The 15972-nt window shown below is 59.3% G+C and overlaps 1 protein-coding gene across 1 annotated transcript; it reads right to left on the bottom strand.

Moving 5' to 3' along the window:
* Positions 1-863: 863 nt before the first annotated feature.
* Positions 864-13981, bottom strand: ALOX12B (arachidonate 12-lipoxygenase, 12R type). The gene is made up of 15 exons (XM_059378594.1): positions 13835-13981; positions 12099-12303; positions 9312-9393; positions 9114-9200; positions 8876-8998; positions 8575-8678; positions 8076-8248; positions 7703-7846; positions 6510-6713; positions 6200-6286; positions 5735-5904; positions 5372-5493; positions 3445-3545; positions 3094-3264; positions 864-2887 (listed from the first exon to the last, which is right to left on the bottom strand). The coding sequence occupies exons 1-15, from the start codon at positions 13979-13981 to the stop codon at positions 2708-2710; spliced, it is 2100 nt and encodes a 699-aa protein (XP_059234577.1). The 3' UTR covers positions 864-2707.
* Between the last annotated feature and the right edge of the window lie 1991 nt (positions 13982-15972).

The following is a 15972-nucleotide window of genomic DNA, read 5'->3' as shown; positions in this document are numbered from 1 at the left end:
CTTATGGGCTATTATTAGAATTAAATGTAAAGCCCAAGAACAAACCTCAGGCCAATAGGAGGTGCCTTCTGCGCATTTGCCCCATAGAGAAAGTGTCCAGGGTTTCCTTCAGACTCTCCCTCGAAAAGACCCCTTTAGGGTGTACCTCTGGCCTCCATCCCTGTGACAGGAGCTCCTGATGTCCGGCCTCTCTGCAGGTCCCCATCTCCTGCCGTCAACCTGCAATACAACCTTTTTTGGGCCCCGGGATTCAGGACAGCGCTGCTCACGGGCCTCACGTGGCTCCCGTTTGTACATGGGACGCAGTGTCCACTGGGGAATCTCAGCCCCTCCAGAACCTTCCTCCTCCCTCTTCTCCGTTCTTACTCCTCAGCAGAGACTGCGGCTGGGGAGGCCAGGCACCCCGATTCGCCCTCTCTCACTAGCCAAACACTGCCCCCTCTGAGCCCAGCTCATGCCTTGAATCCTCAGGGATGCCCCCACCATGGACGCCTACAGTGGGAGCAATGGGTCCATGTGTTCTCTGTGAGCCCTAACTATGGCCGGGGCTGGATGCCACAGTGAGCAAGGCCAGTCAGCTCTGTCCTTTGGGAACCAGGGGTGTGGATGGATCCAATCCCGCAGTCCGAACACAGAGGGGCCCTGGCATCTGTGGCTTGATTGGCCTCAGAAGCTGGTAGACAATGCTTATGGCGTTTGCAGGCAGCTAGTGCCAGGGACGAGGGTGGGCGGGACCACGTCCCGCGGAGAACTCGTGCTTGTCTGATGGGGATAAATGGCGACCCAGCGAGGACTATAGCCAGACCTTCAGATTTTTTTTTTAAGATTTTATTTATTTGACAGAGAGAGACTATGAGTAGGCAGAGAGGCAGGCAGAGAGAGAGTTGGGGAAGCAGGCTCCCCGCTGAGCAGAGAGCCTGATGTGGGGCTCGATCCCAGGACCCTGGGATCATGACCCGAGCCGAAGGCAGAGGCTTTAACCCACTGAGACACCCAGGCGCCCTAGACCTTCAGATTTTTCAAGAGAAACCTGACATTGTCTAATATGTAAGTGCTAGCCACTGATGCAACTCAAAAAAGGAACAAATAGGAAACCTTGGCAGTCAATCAAAGCACATCTGCGAACCACCTGCAGCTCTAGACCCTAGGTTTGAACCCCTGGGGGGAAAGGAAGACCTCCAGGTCTGCAGGTCAGCTCAGCGGTTCATGCAATGCCTGTTTGGCCATTTTCTCTCTCTGGCTTCAGAGTCCCCTTTGGGCAGCTGGTCTCAGTGGCCTCTTCCGCTTTAGGGTCCCAGCTGTTAGTCACCATGTCCTCTTGGATCCCCAGCTTTGTATCCAACAGGTCGGGGCAGTCTTATAGGAAGGTTTTCTAAGCTATGTGAGCTCGGGTGAGGTGGCCACACCCATCTCCTGCCCTCTAGACCCCCAGGTTTAGACTCTAACCCCCTTCGGTTTCAGCTCTGTTCTCTCCACCCCACCCCCATGTACGGGTCCCTGCTGCCCTGGGGAGCTCACTGAATGTCTCCCCACAGTCATCGTCGACTGCTCAGCCCAACATGCTGCCGCCGACAGTGGCCAGGAGAGCCAGCACCAAACCTGGGGGGATAAGCAGGGTCACCAGAGGAAAGGAGCTAATGGGAGCACTGGCAACTCTGGGCTTACGGAGTTTGGAGGGGAGGTCACCTTGAATTCAGTGCCGGGATGCCCAATATTTCCACCACCATGCAGGTGCCCCCAACCTTGCCCCCCCTACCACCACCTACTGCAAAAGGCCAGACAGACCCAGTGGACTCACTCCCTGAGGTCAAGTTCACCTGCGAAGCCCTTGTGCAGCTCCAGGGAGTCAGCGATGAAACCATAAGTAAGGCCCAGTGGGTGCCGAAAGAGGGTGATTCTCGGGTTCCAGAAGAGTGGGTAGGGGTGAGGAAGGGATCCTGGGGACGGGTTACTTGGAGGGTGCACTTAGCAGGCTGGGCTCCTGTGTGGGCCGAGCCTGGAGGGATGTAGGTTTTGGTAGGTGATGGGCTGTGGTGTAGGGTGTTACAGGTTCCTATTAGGATATTATGGGTTCGTGGTAGCTTAGGGCTGGCTGGGTCTCAAAGTGAGCATGGCTTGAGTGGTCTAGGTTCCTGGTAGGCTGGGCTCAGGGTGGTCTTTTGCCTGGGTAGATGGGTAGTTTATGTTTCAAGTTGGACTGGTCTTGGGTGGTCTGGGTGCCTAGATGGGCAGGGCTCAGGTGATACTGGTCCATGGGTAGATTTTCTGTTGGGCTGGGGTCCTGGAAGGTCTGGGCCCCAAGGCAGGGGCACTTAAGATGAACCAGAATCACTTGAGGTTGAAAGACAGGGCGCAGGGTGGCAGGGTGCAGGGTCCCAGCCTTCTTTCCTGCCATCCCCAGGAGCACCTTGCCATCTCCCAGAACTTCAGGGCGGAGCCAGGGGTAGGGGTATCCCTGCCTTCTGGCCTCCTGGCTTGGATCTCACAGGACGTCGGGGCAGACCAGGGCCTGGCACTGGGGCCCTGAACCTACCTGGACCCGGCAGTGGTGAACGCCATCATCCCAGCCCGCACCCCTCCATTCGCCCCGGGGGAAATGGCCCGCCGCATGGATAGACTCAGCGCTGTGCCAAGGTTGTTTCGTTTTGTTTTGTTTTGTTTTTCTGAAAACAGGCGCAGGCAGGAGGGGCGAGGCAGGGGAGTGGTCCTAGATGGAAATGCTGTTCTCTATCAGCACCGGGTCCAGGTAGTAGTAGGGGATGGGGAGCCCCTTGTTGCGCTGACGGATATTGTGCGAGATCTGGGCCAGGCGGCGCCGCAGGGTCTCCATGCTCCTCCGCGGGGCCTCCTCCACGAAGTGGATGTCGGGGAAGTGGCCCAGAGGCCGCTGCGTGCAAGCAACCGAGCAGCTGCTGCCCACCAGCCCGGGGCCCATCCGCCTTGCCCCTGCCGCCGCCGCAGCTCTCCCCCTGCCTCCTGGGCTGGACAACCCCTCTCCTGAGGTCGGGCGCCCCCCCCCCCCGCCCCAGTCCTCTCCCTGCTGGTGCTCGGAGTAACCCCACCCCTGCCTGCACCCCGAGGCCCCCGGGGCACCTTGTCGTCGGGCTCCCGGCTGAGTGTCCAGAGCACCAACAGGGTGATGCACGTGGTTTTCACATCCGGCAACGTGTCCATGAAGGTCTCCAGAGTGGTTAGCCCCTTGGCCTGCATCGGTGGGTTCCTCATGGACGATGGGAAGTTGGGCATCCAGGCTGTGTACTCCAGCTGGACGGGGGGCGGGGAGGATGGCAAAGGGGGGAGGGTTCTGGGTCAGACAGCACCCTCGGGACTGTGGGGTCTGAACTGAGCTGGGGACTGAAGCTGGGAGCTGGGCGGAGGCCTGAGTCGGGCTGATGGCCGAGGCTGGGTTCGCGGGCTGGAGCTGGGGCTGGCGAGGACGGGTACCTGCCCTGTGTTGACAGCGGCGTGCTTGGCCGAGCAGGTGTAGATGACTATGGTGACGTATCTGATCAGCTCGGGCACCGTGCGCAGGCACTGAGGGAAGCCTGGGGGGCGGGGAAAGGTCGGGCAGCGTCAGTCCCTCCCCCGTTCTAGATGGCCGGCAGAGGGCGCCCACGAGCCGGACACCCCCCCCCCCCCCCCACCCACACACACACACACTCCCCGCACTGTGTCCCGCCAACGCTCCTAGCTGCCTTTCCGGGGTCCTGATCTCATTCTGCCTGCTTGGCCCTCTTGTAACCACAACCCCGATCCCCCAGCCTCCCACCCCCCTACCCCACTCTATTCAGCCCACAAGTCTTGGGAGGAGGACCCAACTGGCCTTAGCCATGTCCTCCAGGGCTGGCTGAGGTGGAGGTGGGGCCCTGGGATCTTTACTGCCGCTCCCTTAGTGGGTGCTCTCTGGTCCCAGGATTCGGGGGTGGGCGTACAAGGTTTTGGGGGAATCCCAGCTTTCTTGCCCTGAGCCAGCACAGCCCCTCATCCACACCCACACTGTACACACACACATGCACGCGCACACTACACACACGCATTCTTTCGAGCCTCTGCACTCATGCCAGGTGGATTTCTTGGTCCCACACTTAACCAAGCTGCTCGATTCTCCTTCCCATTGTCCCCATGTTCCAGAAGCCTAACACAGTGAAACCAGACCCATTGTCTTTCTCCCCAAGCTCGTCCTTCCGGGCCCCCAGCTCACAGCCTGACACACACCATCCACCCAGTTCCAACAGCCCCAAACCTGGGAGTGGTCCTTGGCTCCTCCCTCCAAACCCACCACGAAACCCCAACCAGTCACCAAATCCTGTCATTTCTCTCTCCCGGTAGCTCCGGAATTCTCTGCCTTGCCACAACTGCCCCCTGGCCAGGACCTTGTCACCCGACTCTGGACACCACAGCAGCTTCGGGAACTGTCTCCTGACTCCCCAGCAACATGACAGTCTCAGGTACAAATCTGCTTTCCTTGTGGACCTCCTCGACGGCGCCCTCTGGTGGTCAGGGTAATTCGGGCCTCTCTCACCAGGCCTGCCACCGGCCCTGCTCTCGCCTTCAGCCTTAGCTTAGCCCCATAGAGTCTGGCCAACTTCCAGCCTCAGCTCAGATGCAGGAACCTCCCAGGCAGCAACCGCAGCTCCCTCTGCCCGCTCTGGCTTCCCATCAGAACTGTTCAATCCCACCTCTAACAACCGCTGGCTAACCTCCCCACCCTGCAGCTCCGAGCCAGATATTAGCCCAGATGTTAGATCTCAGCTAGATCTTAGCTTGCAGCTCCCTCCATTCTCCACCCACCACCCTCCTCCAGCTGGGTTAGGTGCCTCCCCAGGGCTCCTAGTGCACCCCTACCCCACCCATCCCCACCCCCGGACTGCAGCAGTCCTAAGACAGCATGATTGCCCGTCTACTGAGAGGACCAGCCCTGAGACTTGAGGGCAGACCCCTTCTCCTGTCTTATTCCCTTTGCCTACCAGTACCCAGCGTTTATCACATCATAGATGCTCAGTAAATATTCGCTGAGTGTTGCCCAAGCGGCATGACCTCAGGATGCTCAGCGGCCGATCTGGAACCCACCAGCTCCCTGGTTGCCAGCACACTCTACCGTTTTCAGTTTGAGCTCACACCCCATTTCTTGCCCCACGAAGGCTTGTTTCCAGTGTGGGGAACTGGGAGCCCCCCAGATCCCCAGAGATGACCCTGCCCCACAGCCCCTGAGCTCCCAGGGGCCAATCGGCAGCCCTGTTTCCTTCCCCAAGGATTTGCCTCTCCAAGATTTGGCTCCCTCAGCCCCCAGCAAGACATGTTCCACCACCAGCCGGAAGGACCCACCCCTTAGCCCCAGGTCCGTGCAGGTGCCCAGCGCCCAGGCCCATACCTGAGCTCTCACGCCCTAGGAGGCACTCCTTAAATATCTCCTGCACCCAAGACTGCAATTCCGGGTCACCCGCCACAGCCGCGTCACACGGGTAATAGTAGGTGATGATCTCTGTCACGTACCTGACCAGGGGACAGGTCTCAGTTTGGATCCTCCCCTTCCCCGGCAGCGCTTTCCCCCGCCTCAGGGTGGCCCAGCCTCAGCCGCCCCAGACATCCCCCGGCCTGCAATTGGGCACCTCCTGTGGGGCGCGGAGGTGGCCTCAGCCCCAAGCCAGGGTCCGGGCCTCAAAGTCAGCCCATCCCTGCTCCCACCCCCAAGGCCGTCCACCCTGCATGCCACAACCCGCCGGCCTGGCCTCACCTCTCCAGTGCGTCCCACACGGCCAGGGAGTCATCACGGTAGTAATACCCCGGCAGGTCCTGGACCCCACGCTCCACGAAGTCATTGGGGAGGTAGAGGCTGTCATAGGTTGTCTCTGACAGAGCTCGCACCATGACCTCAGCAAAGCCTTCCAGGCCCAGAGACATGCCCTGGGTGGGAGGAGGCAGCCGCTGAGGCCGGTGGGGTCCCGGCAGGGCCCCCACTCTGAGGATCACACCTGCCTCACACAGAGCCCACTGCATGCTCCCACAGCCGGCCCCATGAACTCCCATGCTCCAGGCCAGCACCCCTCTGCACCCTCGTGGGCACAGCACCCACATCCCCCGGTCCCCACCCGCCAGTCCCCTTGTGATCCAAAGGCAAGTGGGAAATCTTGCTTTAAGTCTAATGGCAATGCCCAGAATGGCAGCAAAGGTCTTGCTGGGGCACAGGCAGAAGTCTTACCCTGGCAGACAGCCCTCCCTCATTGAGGAGGAGGGCCCGCCCGATGCTGTTGATCTGGATGGTGTACCGGGTGTGGGGGACCAGCAGCTGCAGGAGGTAGCAAGGAGAGGGGACCACAGTCAGCTCCAAAGGACCTCAGCATCATCCCCCCTCTTGTACAGCATCAGGACCCTATCACTTTGGGAAGTTCCCACCCCAAACCCTCTCTTGTGGGTGCCCAGCTGCCTCCCCAAGTCTACCAGGGGTTCCCCCTGAGCGCTGAGCGAGTCAGGTGCCTTTCTGGGGGGGAGGCCTGGGGCCCAGCCCATACCTTGTAGAGGGGGTGGCACATGGGTAGCTGCCTTATCATGGCCAGGCAGAAGGCCTCTGCAATGAGGTGCGTCTCCAGCAGGTGGGAGATGGCCTCGTGGCAGTAGAACTCCGCGTAGCGCACCCATGTCTTGGCCAGCAACCAGTCCCACTCAGAGTCACTGGGCAGGAAGATGGGACAGTCGGGTCCAGGGGTCTGGCTGAGCTAGGGATGGGGAAGGAGGGAGCGTTAGGTGAGGGCACACAAACACACACACACATACACACACACACACACGGCCCCCACTGCAGGAAGGAGGCAGAGAAGAATCTGAACACACCAGGGCCCTTCCTCCCTTCTCACATTTGCTCTTGCTGTCCCCTCTGCCTGTAGTCCCTTTCCCCCTCCCTCTCTCTACCTGGAAGCTCCCATTCATTCAAGAAGCAGCTTGCAAGTTGTCTCTTCTGAGAAGTTTTCCTTATTTCAACCCCGCAGCTGCCCTATTCATCTGTACAAGTTGTGCACTGCACAAGGGTACCAGCCCTCTGGGGCAAAGGGAGTAACTGAAATCCTGGCTACGCTGTTCCACTAATGAGCCAGGAGCATAGGGGCTTGGCTGATCCTGCTCCCCACCCCCGGAGAGATGCCTTTTTCTAATTTAGACATGAACTGGTGGAGACCTCTGGGAACATAGCACCTCAATCCCCTTTCGTGCCAGGCCACTCTCAAGGCAATGGCTAAGTCTGATTAGCTCAGTATTTCCAGCAGAGGTCTGGCCCACAGCAGGTGTTGGCTTAACAAATAAATGAGGGAACGGACCCAAAGAGACAAGCTCAAGCAACCAAGCACATTCCCATCTTGTCATCTCTGCACATGTATGCACAGAGTAGGCACGCTCTACACACCCCTGCATGCACCAAGGACAGGACCAGGGACCCAAGTTCACTCATGGGCAGACAGGTGGACAGGGGCAGGATGAAGTTGTACGCACGTAGGGATAAGAAGGGACTCAGCCCGAGGCTTACACATGGGGCCACACACACAGATAGGAACATGTATAAACATACGTGTGTTCTCAGATGCACACAGAGGGATCGCACACTCATGTAAATGGGCACTTGCCCACGTGTGCATGCATGCACACACGCATGCACACACACAGGCACTCGCATTGGCAACATGCTCACAGGGCCCCAGGCCTGCACCCCAGGCACCTGGATGGCGATGGGCATCATGTTCCCCTCCGAGCCGAAGTGCAGCAGGCAGAGGGGCGCGCAGTGATGCTGCTTCCTTCCGTTGAGCTCAATGGTGGGGATGCCTTCCAAGATGCGGTAGTCTGCCAGGTAAATGTTCCCCTTCTGCAAGGGAGCCGCAATGGGGGGGGGGCAGGTAGGCACCAGCAGGGGGCACCTGCGAGCCCCGCCTTGGGTGCAGAGTGCCCTGGCCCCCCAGGTGCAGCGGTGGGCTAAGGACCCGAGCTGGGAATACAGCGGCTGGTGGGACTCTGGGGACAGCAACGGTGGGACTGGAGAGACGGGGACGGAGGGGGGCTGGGAGGCCAGGGATCTCCAGCGGATCGGGCCTCACCTCCAACTCCGCTTGCAGGCACGTTCCCTCGCCCAGGAACGGGGCCACCATGTCATCTGTGACGGGGAACTTGTCCGGGATCTGCGTGCAGCGGCGGAGCAGGCCTGGGTTGATGCCGTTGAGGTACTGATACCCGAAGAAGCTGTCCTCTGTCCAGTGCGCGGCCACGTACTCTGGGTGGGAGACCGTGAGGGCGTCATGACGCGGCCGGGTGTCCCTGAGATCCGAGACAGAGGAAGACCACGGACACCCGAGAAGCCCCCCCACCGCCCCCCTCCCCAGCCTCCCCTCCAGCAGCTAGCGGCGCCCAGGGCGGCATTCTCCACGAAGCCGCCAGAGGGCGCGCCCCACCCCCAGCCGGCCATTCGGGCCTGGGGCTGGCTGCGCCTCCCATCCCACGGCCTCGGCCCGGATGGGGCGTCCCGCCTCCGGCCCGCGCCCACAGCTCCCCCCGCCCGACACCGCAGGCTCCCCCGGGCTCGCCTCCCCGACCCCATACCGGAGATGAAAGATTTGTTGGCGGGGAAGATTTTCTTGATGTCCTTCAACCTCTTCCACGATTGCTTGCAGTCCACCAGGCCACGGAGTTTGAAGCCCAGAGCCCTAGGGGACCCGGTTCCAGGGGGAGGCGCTCACACAGGCAGCCCTCCCTGCGTCCAGGGGTCTGGGGGGTCCCGGGCTCCCTAGGCCATTGTGAGCTGTGGGGCTGTGGCGAAGGCCAAGGCGCGTGGAGCGGGGACAGGGACAGGGGCACCTCCCCCCACCCCCCACCCTCCACCCCCGCCCCGTCGCAGACTCACATGGGCCCCAGGCGAAAGAAGAAGGAGGCCGTCTTGACGAAGGAGAAGCGGAGGTTTGAGTTCAGGAACTTGGTGGCCTTAATGTTGATGAGAATCGGGAAGCCCGGGATATAACCATTCCACCTGTAGGAAGGAGTGCAGGGCTGGGGCAGGTACCCGGGGTAGGGGCGGCGCAGGGAGCAGGCAGAGCCCAAGGGTCGACCATGGGAGGGGCCCCAGGGCAGCCTCAGGTCCTCACTCAGGCCGGTTGGGGTTTCTCCGGACAGGAGGGCGGTAACTGGGGATATGCACGTAGTTGGGCAGGCCTGGAACGAAGACCCTCCAGCTGCAAAGAGAAGGGAGTTGCTGGGGCCTAGTGCCTACAGCCAACCCAGGACGGAAGGCCAAGCCATCACAGCCCTCTGGTCTCCCGCAGCCCCTGCCGCCCTCTGCTCACTGGTAGAAGTCCTGCTTGGCTCTGATCTCCTCCTGTCGATGCTCCAGAAGGATCGGGAGCGTGTCCTCTGCTCTTGTCTTTCCTGCAAGGAGACCACAGAGGAGGTTCAAGGTCTGACCTTGGCCTTGTCTGCCCCGGACCATTTAGTGAGGATCAGAATTCAGCTCCTGCCCTCTAGACTGGCTCTGCCCGCCCACAGACAAGGACAGGGAAGGCTTACTCTGGGCTGGAGAGGGAGAAGAGCTATGTCCTCCCAAAATCTCAGAGAAAAGGATCAGAGACCACCCTCCTCTCCCTAGCTCTGCCCCTGGAGCTGGGCTTGCTGCTGGGAGGGAGTCCCTCTTCTGGACCCACTAAAACATTACTGAAGGTCAGTTACATAGCACTTACTGGGCACTAGGCTCTTTCCAAACACTCTCTCCTACATATATAAATATACATGTTTAGATTTTATTTATTTATTTGACAGAGAGCACAGACGGAAAGGGAGAAGCAGACTCCCCACTGAGCAGGGAGTTGATGCGGGGTTCGATCCTAGGACCCTGAGATCACGACCTGTGCTGAAGGCAGAGGCTTCATGTCAGAGCCACCCAGGCACCCTGACTCTACTTATATTAATAACGATCCACACAGGAACAACCTTACCAGCAGGTGACTGTTCCATGCCTGCAATCCTGTCTCCACAATTCCAAAACCCAAAAGACGATAGACACCAACCCTGTCTTTTTCACAAGTTGAGCACAAATTCCGTGGTCTGCAAAACCTGCTCTGAATTTACCAGAGGCTATACAGCCTTTACTGAACTCACTTGGCATAACTATTGGTGTTTTTTGTTTTGTTTTGTTTTTTTCTGCAGAAATATTAGAATATTTGGCAAGGGGGTGCCTGGTGGATATATTATTTAATGTATAGACCGTGTAAATGGGAAAATATAGATATAGATATATATATAAACATACCTATTCTAAATGAGATCTGAATTTCTTTCTTTTAAGATTTATTTATGAGAGTGTGCATAGAGGGAGGGGCAGAAGGAGGGGGAGAATCTCAAGCAGACTTCCCGCTCAGCAGGGAGCCTGACCTGGGGCTCCACCCCAGGACCCCAACATCACAACCTGAGGTGAAACCGAGTCGGACACTCAACCAAGTGAGCTACTCAGGTGTCCCTCAGATCTGAAATTCAAGACCACCCTGAGCCCAAAAGTTTCAGCTAAGGGACCATACCGTTGTGCTCATTTTACAAGGAGAAAACAACCAACGTTAAACAGAGAGACAAGCGCGAGGTGGGATTTGAACCAAGGCAGCCTGCCTGGGACCACTCACCCGTCCCCCTAGCCACGAACCACACCAAGAGTTGTTAAGCCTTTTAAAATTTTAGAGGCTATGTCCCTGGATTCTTGCATCAGCCCTATAAAGTAGGCTCTGCGGTTAGACCCATTTTCCAGAGGAGAACACCGAGGCTTACAATCTTCAAGTAAGTGGTGGCACTGAGATCGACACCCAGGACTGTCTCTGTCCAGTGTCCTGGCTGGTGGCCCCGGCTGCCGTGTGTCTATCACCACAGCCCCGTCACCTGCCCTCGAGGCCCTCTCCTTCCTCCATCTGCTGCACCTCACGTTGTGTCCCCAGTGAACAGTGCCCCCTGGAGTTGTGCAACCCCAGGACCCAGCTGGGCTTCAACCCCTGGGTGGGGGCCAGACTCCTTCCAGGGCCAGGCCGTGACGCAAGCTTTCTGTGCTGCTGTTGCAAGCGGCCACTCCACCCAGCGCCATTCCTGCATGGCACCAGGCCTCCTCCTGCCCTGCCCCTGCTTCCTGGCCACTGGGCCACCGCTGGAAGATCCTCCATTACCACCCCCTCCCCCGGGGCTGGGAGTTGGGGGAGCTCTCCCCTTGGTCTCCTCACCCTCCCCCAGGCCTGCCTCCCTCTGCCTCTGCCTCTTTCCCCAGCTCAGGCCCTGTCTCCCTGCTACCAGGGAAATGAGAGGTGCAGGGCGGGGCGGGGTCAGCTGTGCTGCCAAGCCGGAACTCCAAGCCCCCTCCCCTCCTATGCACCTTGAGGAAGGCCCAGAGAGGCTGGAGGGGCAGAGCCAGGGGGACCGAAAAGGACAAGCTTGCATTCCCCTGTAGCAGCCACGTCCTAGGAAGCTGAGCCAAGCCCACCAGATAGGGGTGTGCACGAGGAGCTGGGACTCCCTGTCCCTCTTCCAGGGGAGCAAGTGAGTGTCTGGGAATACAAGCGCAGCCTTGACTGGGCACTAGAGAACACCCCACCTGTCTAGCATTAACAGGCCCTCCTCCAGGTTACTGGATGAAGGGGCCCTTCGGGAGCCGCAGTGAGCCCTGGTGGAGAAGTAAGGCGTCCGTGTCAGCGTGGCAGGGAGGGAGGCCTTGGGATGTTCCAATAGAACATCTTGTGCCCTGCTGGAGTCCCCGCTGGCTCTGTTGAACTCCCAGGGCTTCATAAGGGAACAGGCAGCAGGTGGGACAGTGACAAGGCATCCTGCAGCATCCCGTGGGAGTCAGAAGCAGGATCGCAGGGGAGCTAGCGGAGAGCACGCTTGCCTTCAGCTAAGACCTGGGATCCTGAGATCCTGAGGGCGGCCCGGAGGCACACACCACCCCCCCCTGCAATCTGTGTCCCCGCAGGGTGCAGCCCCAAGCTGAGCCCTGGAGCACCAGGGACTGAGGGTGCTATGTGAGGGCGGCAGGTGGGGACGGGCCCAGCAGGTGACAGCCAGGCGGGAGCCAGGGGCCTGGTGGCAGGGGTGGGGTGCTGAATGCTCACCTGTTGCCTCCCTGAGGGCTAGGGTCTCATAGCCGTCCATCCACTGGTAGGCGGGGAAATGGTAGATGCGGCCATCTGGGGCTCTGATCTGCACGTAGTTGCAATACCAGGAGTTCTTGGGGAGGAAGGAGTAGCGCTCCTTGTGCAGGCGGATAATGATGAGCTCCCCCAGGTCCTGCTCGCAGCGGACGGTGTACTCGTCCACCTGGGCCGGGCACGGGGCTAGGTGAGTGACAGGATCCCCCCTGCCCAGCCCCTCACCAGGCTCTGCTCCTGCACTGGGGTTGATGCTCACCTCCCTGGGCAGGGGGGTGACCTGATCATGGGGCTCCCCTCCCCAACTCCCACTGGGCTGTCACCTGCTGGGCCCCTCTACCCAAGGCTGCAACACACCAGTCGCTCTGCCTCCATTCCCAGCCACCTGCCCTGTCTTCTGAGGCTGCAGGACTCATGCAGCCCCCTAGGGGCTGGTCGACAAAGGGGTCCAAGTGGGGTCCAGGGCTCCCCCAGACCTCCTGCCATCTTAGACTGGGCAGAGGTGGTCCAGCCAGCCTCGTCTTCTGCTACTTATCAGTGAAGACGTAGAGATGCAGACATGGCCATACAGTCAGAGTGACCTGCTGATTTCACACAGCAACAGGTGGCCGGACCGGACCCAGAATTAGGGCTGAGGGACCAGCAAAGGGTGCCTTCCATCGCAGAGAAGGCAGGCCCCACTGGACAGGCTGGTCGGATGCCATTTTAAATCGCAGATAATCCAATGTGCTTTTAAGCCATTTATGATGCAACTGAACTTGGGAAGAGTAAGGATGGGAGGGAGAGGGATCAGGGAAAGGGAGAGGCCATGGGCAGGAATGAGGGAAGGGGAGAGGCTGTGGGGAGGAATGAGGGGGAAGAAGAGGAAATGGAGAGAGACCAGGGATCGGGAGAGGCCAAGGGCAAGAAAGGGAGGGAGAGGCTGAAAGGTGAGGGATGTGGGTGAGGAAGAGAGAGGAGGGGAGAGAGGGCAGGCAGAGATGAGACGTGAGCACAGAGGGATGAGTGGTGACAGAGCAGGGATGATGCAGGGTGGCCGGAAAGCAGGGACCCATCCAAAGCTGCCCTTGGAGCCCCCTGCTTGCAGGGCTCCCCCAGAGCGCCCTGGTGCTCCCCGCCCTTGTCTTCCTCCCGCGCACACCTCCAGCCCTCCTTGTGCTCCCCGGACACACACGAGCGCGCGCGCGCACACACACACACGCACAGTCTCACACTCCACACACTCACTACACTCACATACCACACTCACACACCACACACACACACAGTCATACACCACACACATACATACCACACTCATCCTCCACACACTCACACTCCACACACAGATTCTCACACACCACACACTCACATACCACTCTCATCCTCCACACACTCACATGGCACACACTTACCACTCCACACACATACCTCACTTTGACATTCCACATACTCACACAGCATACGCATAACACTCACACATACACACACTCATACACCACACACATATTCACTTCACCACACACACACACGTATACTCCACACACACACATACATACCCACAAGTACTCACATGCCGCGCATTCATGCAGCACACACATCACTCACATGCCACACACACCACACATTCACACATACACACACAGACCACATACACACAGAGCACACTCATGTGTACACACACACACACACACATGCACACCCCACACACACGCACTCACCGCCCCAGTCGCAAAGTCTCTCCCAAAATGGTTCAGCAGCTGCTTGTGGCTCTCTCCTTGGGTCCCCACAATGGTCAGCGAGATGGAGTCCATCGTTCCCGACAAGAGGTCGGTACCCGTGGCCACCTTGACTTTGTAGGCAGCCATGGCTGCTCTTGAAGAAGCAGGAGGGAGGGCTCAAGTGCAGACTCTGAGGGGGGCCGCACAGGGGGAGCCCAGGCAGGCCAGGCAGGGGAAGCCAGACGCAGGGAGACGTGGACGGGGCCAGCCTCCCAAGAGGGAGAGGTGAGGCAGGGATGTCTGGCCCAGGGGCAGCCCGGAGCCTGGAGAGGTGCTGCCCTTGGCGGCCAGGCGGGGAGCCAGGCAGGCTGGGGCGGGGCGAAGTCGGGCGGGCGGGCGAGCCGGTGTCTGGGCTGCCAGCCCTCCAGCAGCCGGCAGGGAGGACAGGCAGACAGGGTGCTGGGCTGGCTTCTGAGAGGGTGGATGGAACATGCCTCGGATGAAGGAGGCTGCAGGGTGGGGGAGCCAGTCCAGCCTGAGCCCAGGCCCCAGGGAAGTGGGGGGACAGGGCTGGGCGGGGCTCCCAGATCATTATCGGCCTAATAAGCGCCTTCCTTCTGCCCGCCCCCATGGGCAACAGCACTGGGCACCCCTGCTGAGCCCATCCAGGGGCAGCGGGTCACCCCCCCACAGTGGGGGCGGCCCAGGGGGATGGGCACAGCAGGAACTCTCTGTCCTGATGGCCCGCTGCCGGGCCAGGGGCCATTCCTCTCCGGGCAATGGGATAGGCAGTGGCCGCTATGGGACGGCTGGCCCATCCTCCTGCCCCAGAGCCTAGAGCCCTTGAGGGGAAGAGCAGTGGGTGCTGCAGCTGAGCTCAGGGCCGCAGAGAGACTCCAGGGAAAGGGCATCCAGGGGGAGACAGGGTGTCTGTTGCCTCCTGCAAGGCCTGGGTCCCCCGAGAGAGGAGGGACAGGACAGGGCGCATACAAGAGTGGATGACACGCGCAGTGAAGCTGGGGGCACGAGAAATAAGCCACGGGTGGACATGAACTTTGTGGTATAGTCCTAACAGAATTCTACCCAGCAATTAAAAAAAAAATAATAAAAACCAAACCGCAATGTGGATGATATGGACGAATGAAAGAAGCCAAAGGAAAAAAGTGCCCGCTCTATCATTCCATCGATTGGAAGTTCGAGAACAGATGAAACCAGGCAGGTCCTAGGAAAGCGCGGCGATGGCGGCTGAGAGCACCTTCGAGGGGGGAGCTGCGTGGAGAGCTGGAACCTTCTGTGTCTTGATCTGGGTGGTATGGAAGGGAACTGATGCATTTTGTTCTGTGCTATCCCTCAGTTTCACAAAGTACTCACCCTCGCCCCACCCCCAAAAACAACGAAGTGAGGAAGAGGATGGGGGTCAAGGTTGGGCTCTAATAGAACTGGGTTTGTCCAGAACCAAATCATTCATTCTTTCCGGCCTTCATCCACTCAGGAGGTGTCCGGGGAGCACACCTGTTTCAGGCACTGTTCTAGGCCCTGCAGAAGCGGAGAACAAATGAAATCCTCGCAGAGCAGTAAACTCTGGGGGAGCTTTGCGGGGAGAGAAGAAAACGATCTTTCTGTTATCAGTTTGGACATTACACTCTGCAGAGAATCTGGAGCCGGAAGGGAGTTGGGATTGGGGGCTCGTTTCCAGGAGCCACGAGGACTGGCCAAGGCCCCAGGGTAGAGCTGACTTTAGGAAGGTGTCGGGACTGGAGGTAGATTAAGAGAGAGGGTGGGAGGTCTACTCTCAGGGACAGTGAGGGGAGAGTCACATTCCCGCCCACTCGGCTTGGACTTGCCCTCTTTGCTTCTGCCTCCCAGGAGCAGCTCCCACCAACCAGGAAGCTCCAGCCCAGGTTCCCTCTGAGGTGTCACCCTTCTGTCACCATTGAGGGAAGGTCACGCTTGCCCAGGGCCAAGTTAATGTCAAAGAGGGCTGGGATTCTGAGGTGGAGAGAAGATTCCAGAAGGTTCCGGATTGGGTGAGGAATGGAAAGGAGGTTGCAATTCAGGTTGAGCTAAGGGATAGGGCTGTGATCAGAGGTAGGGACTGAAATGACCTTTTTAAGACCCAAATGTGCTCCTGTCACCCC

The sequence above is a fragment of the Mustela nigripes genome, chromosome 16 (genome assembly GCF_022355385.1).
Source record: "Mustela nigripes isolate SB6536 chromosome 16, MUSNIG.SB6536, whole genome shotgun sequence".
Taxonomy (NCBI): Eukaryota; Metazoa; Chordata; class Mammalia; order Carnivora; family Mustelidae; genus Mustela; species Mustela nigripes.
The sequence above is the reverse complement of the archived record's forward strand: the minus strand, read 5'-3'. Positions and strand labels throughout refer to the sequence as shown.

Excerpts from the sequence above, each read along its gene's own strand:
- ALOX12B (XM_059378594.1), bottom strand. The coding sequence starts at position 13,981 with ATGGCTGCCTACAAAGTCAAGGTGGCCACGGGTACCGACCTCTTGTCG. Across the intron at positions 9,201-9,311 it reads GCCAAGCAGGACTTCTACCA|CTGGAGGGTCTTCGTTCCAG; the intron begins GTGAGCAGAGGG and ends TTCTCTTTGCAG. Across the intron at positions 8,249-8,574 it reads CAACAAATCTTTCATCTCCG|AGTACGTGGCCGCGCACTGG; the intron begins GTATGGGGTCGG and ends TCTCCCACCCAG.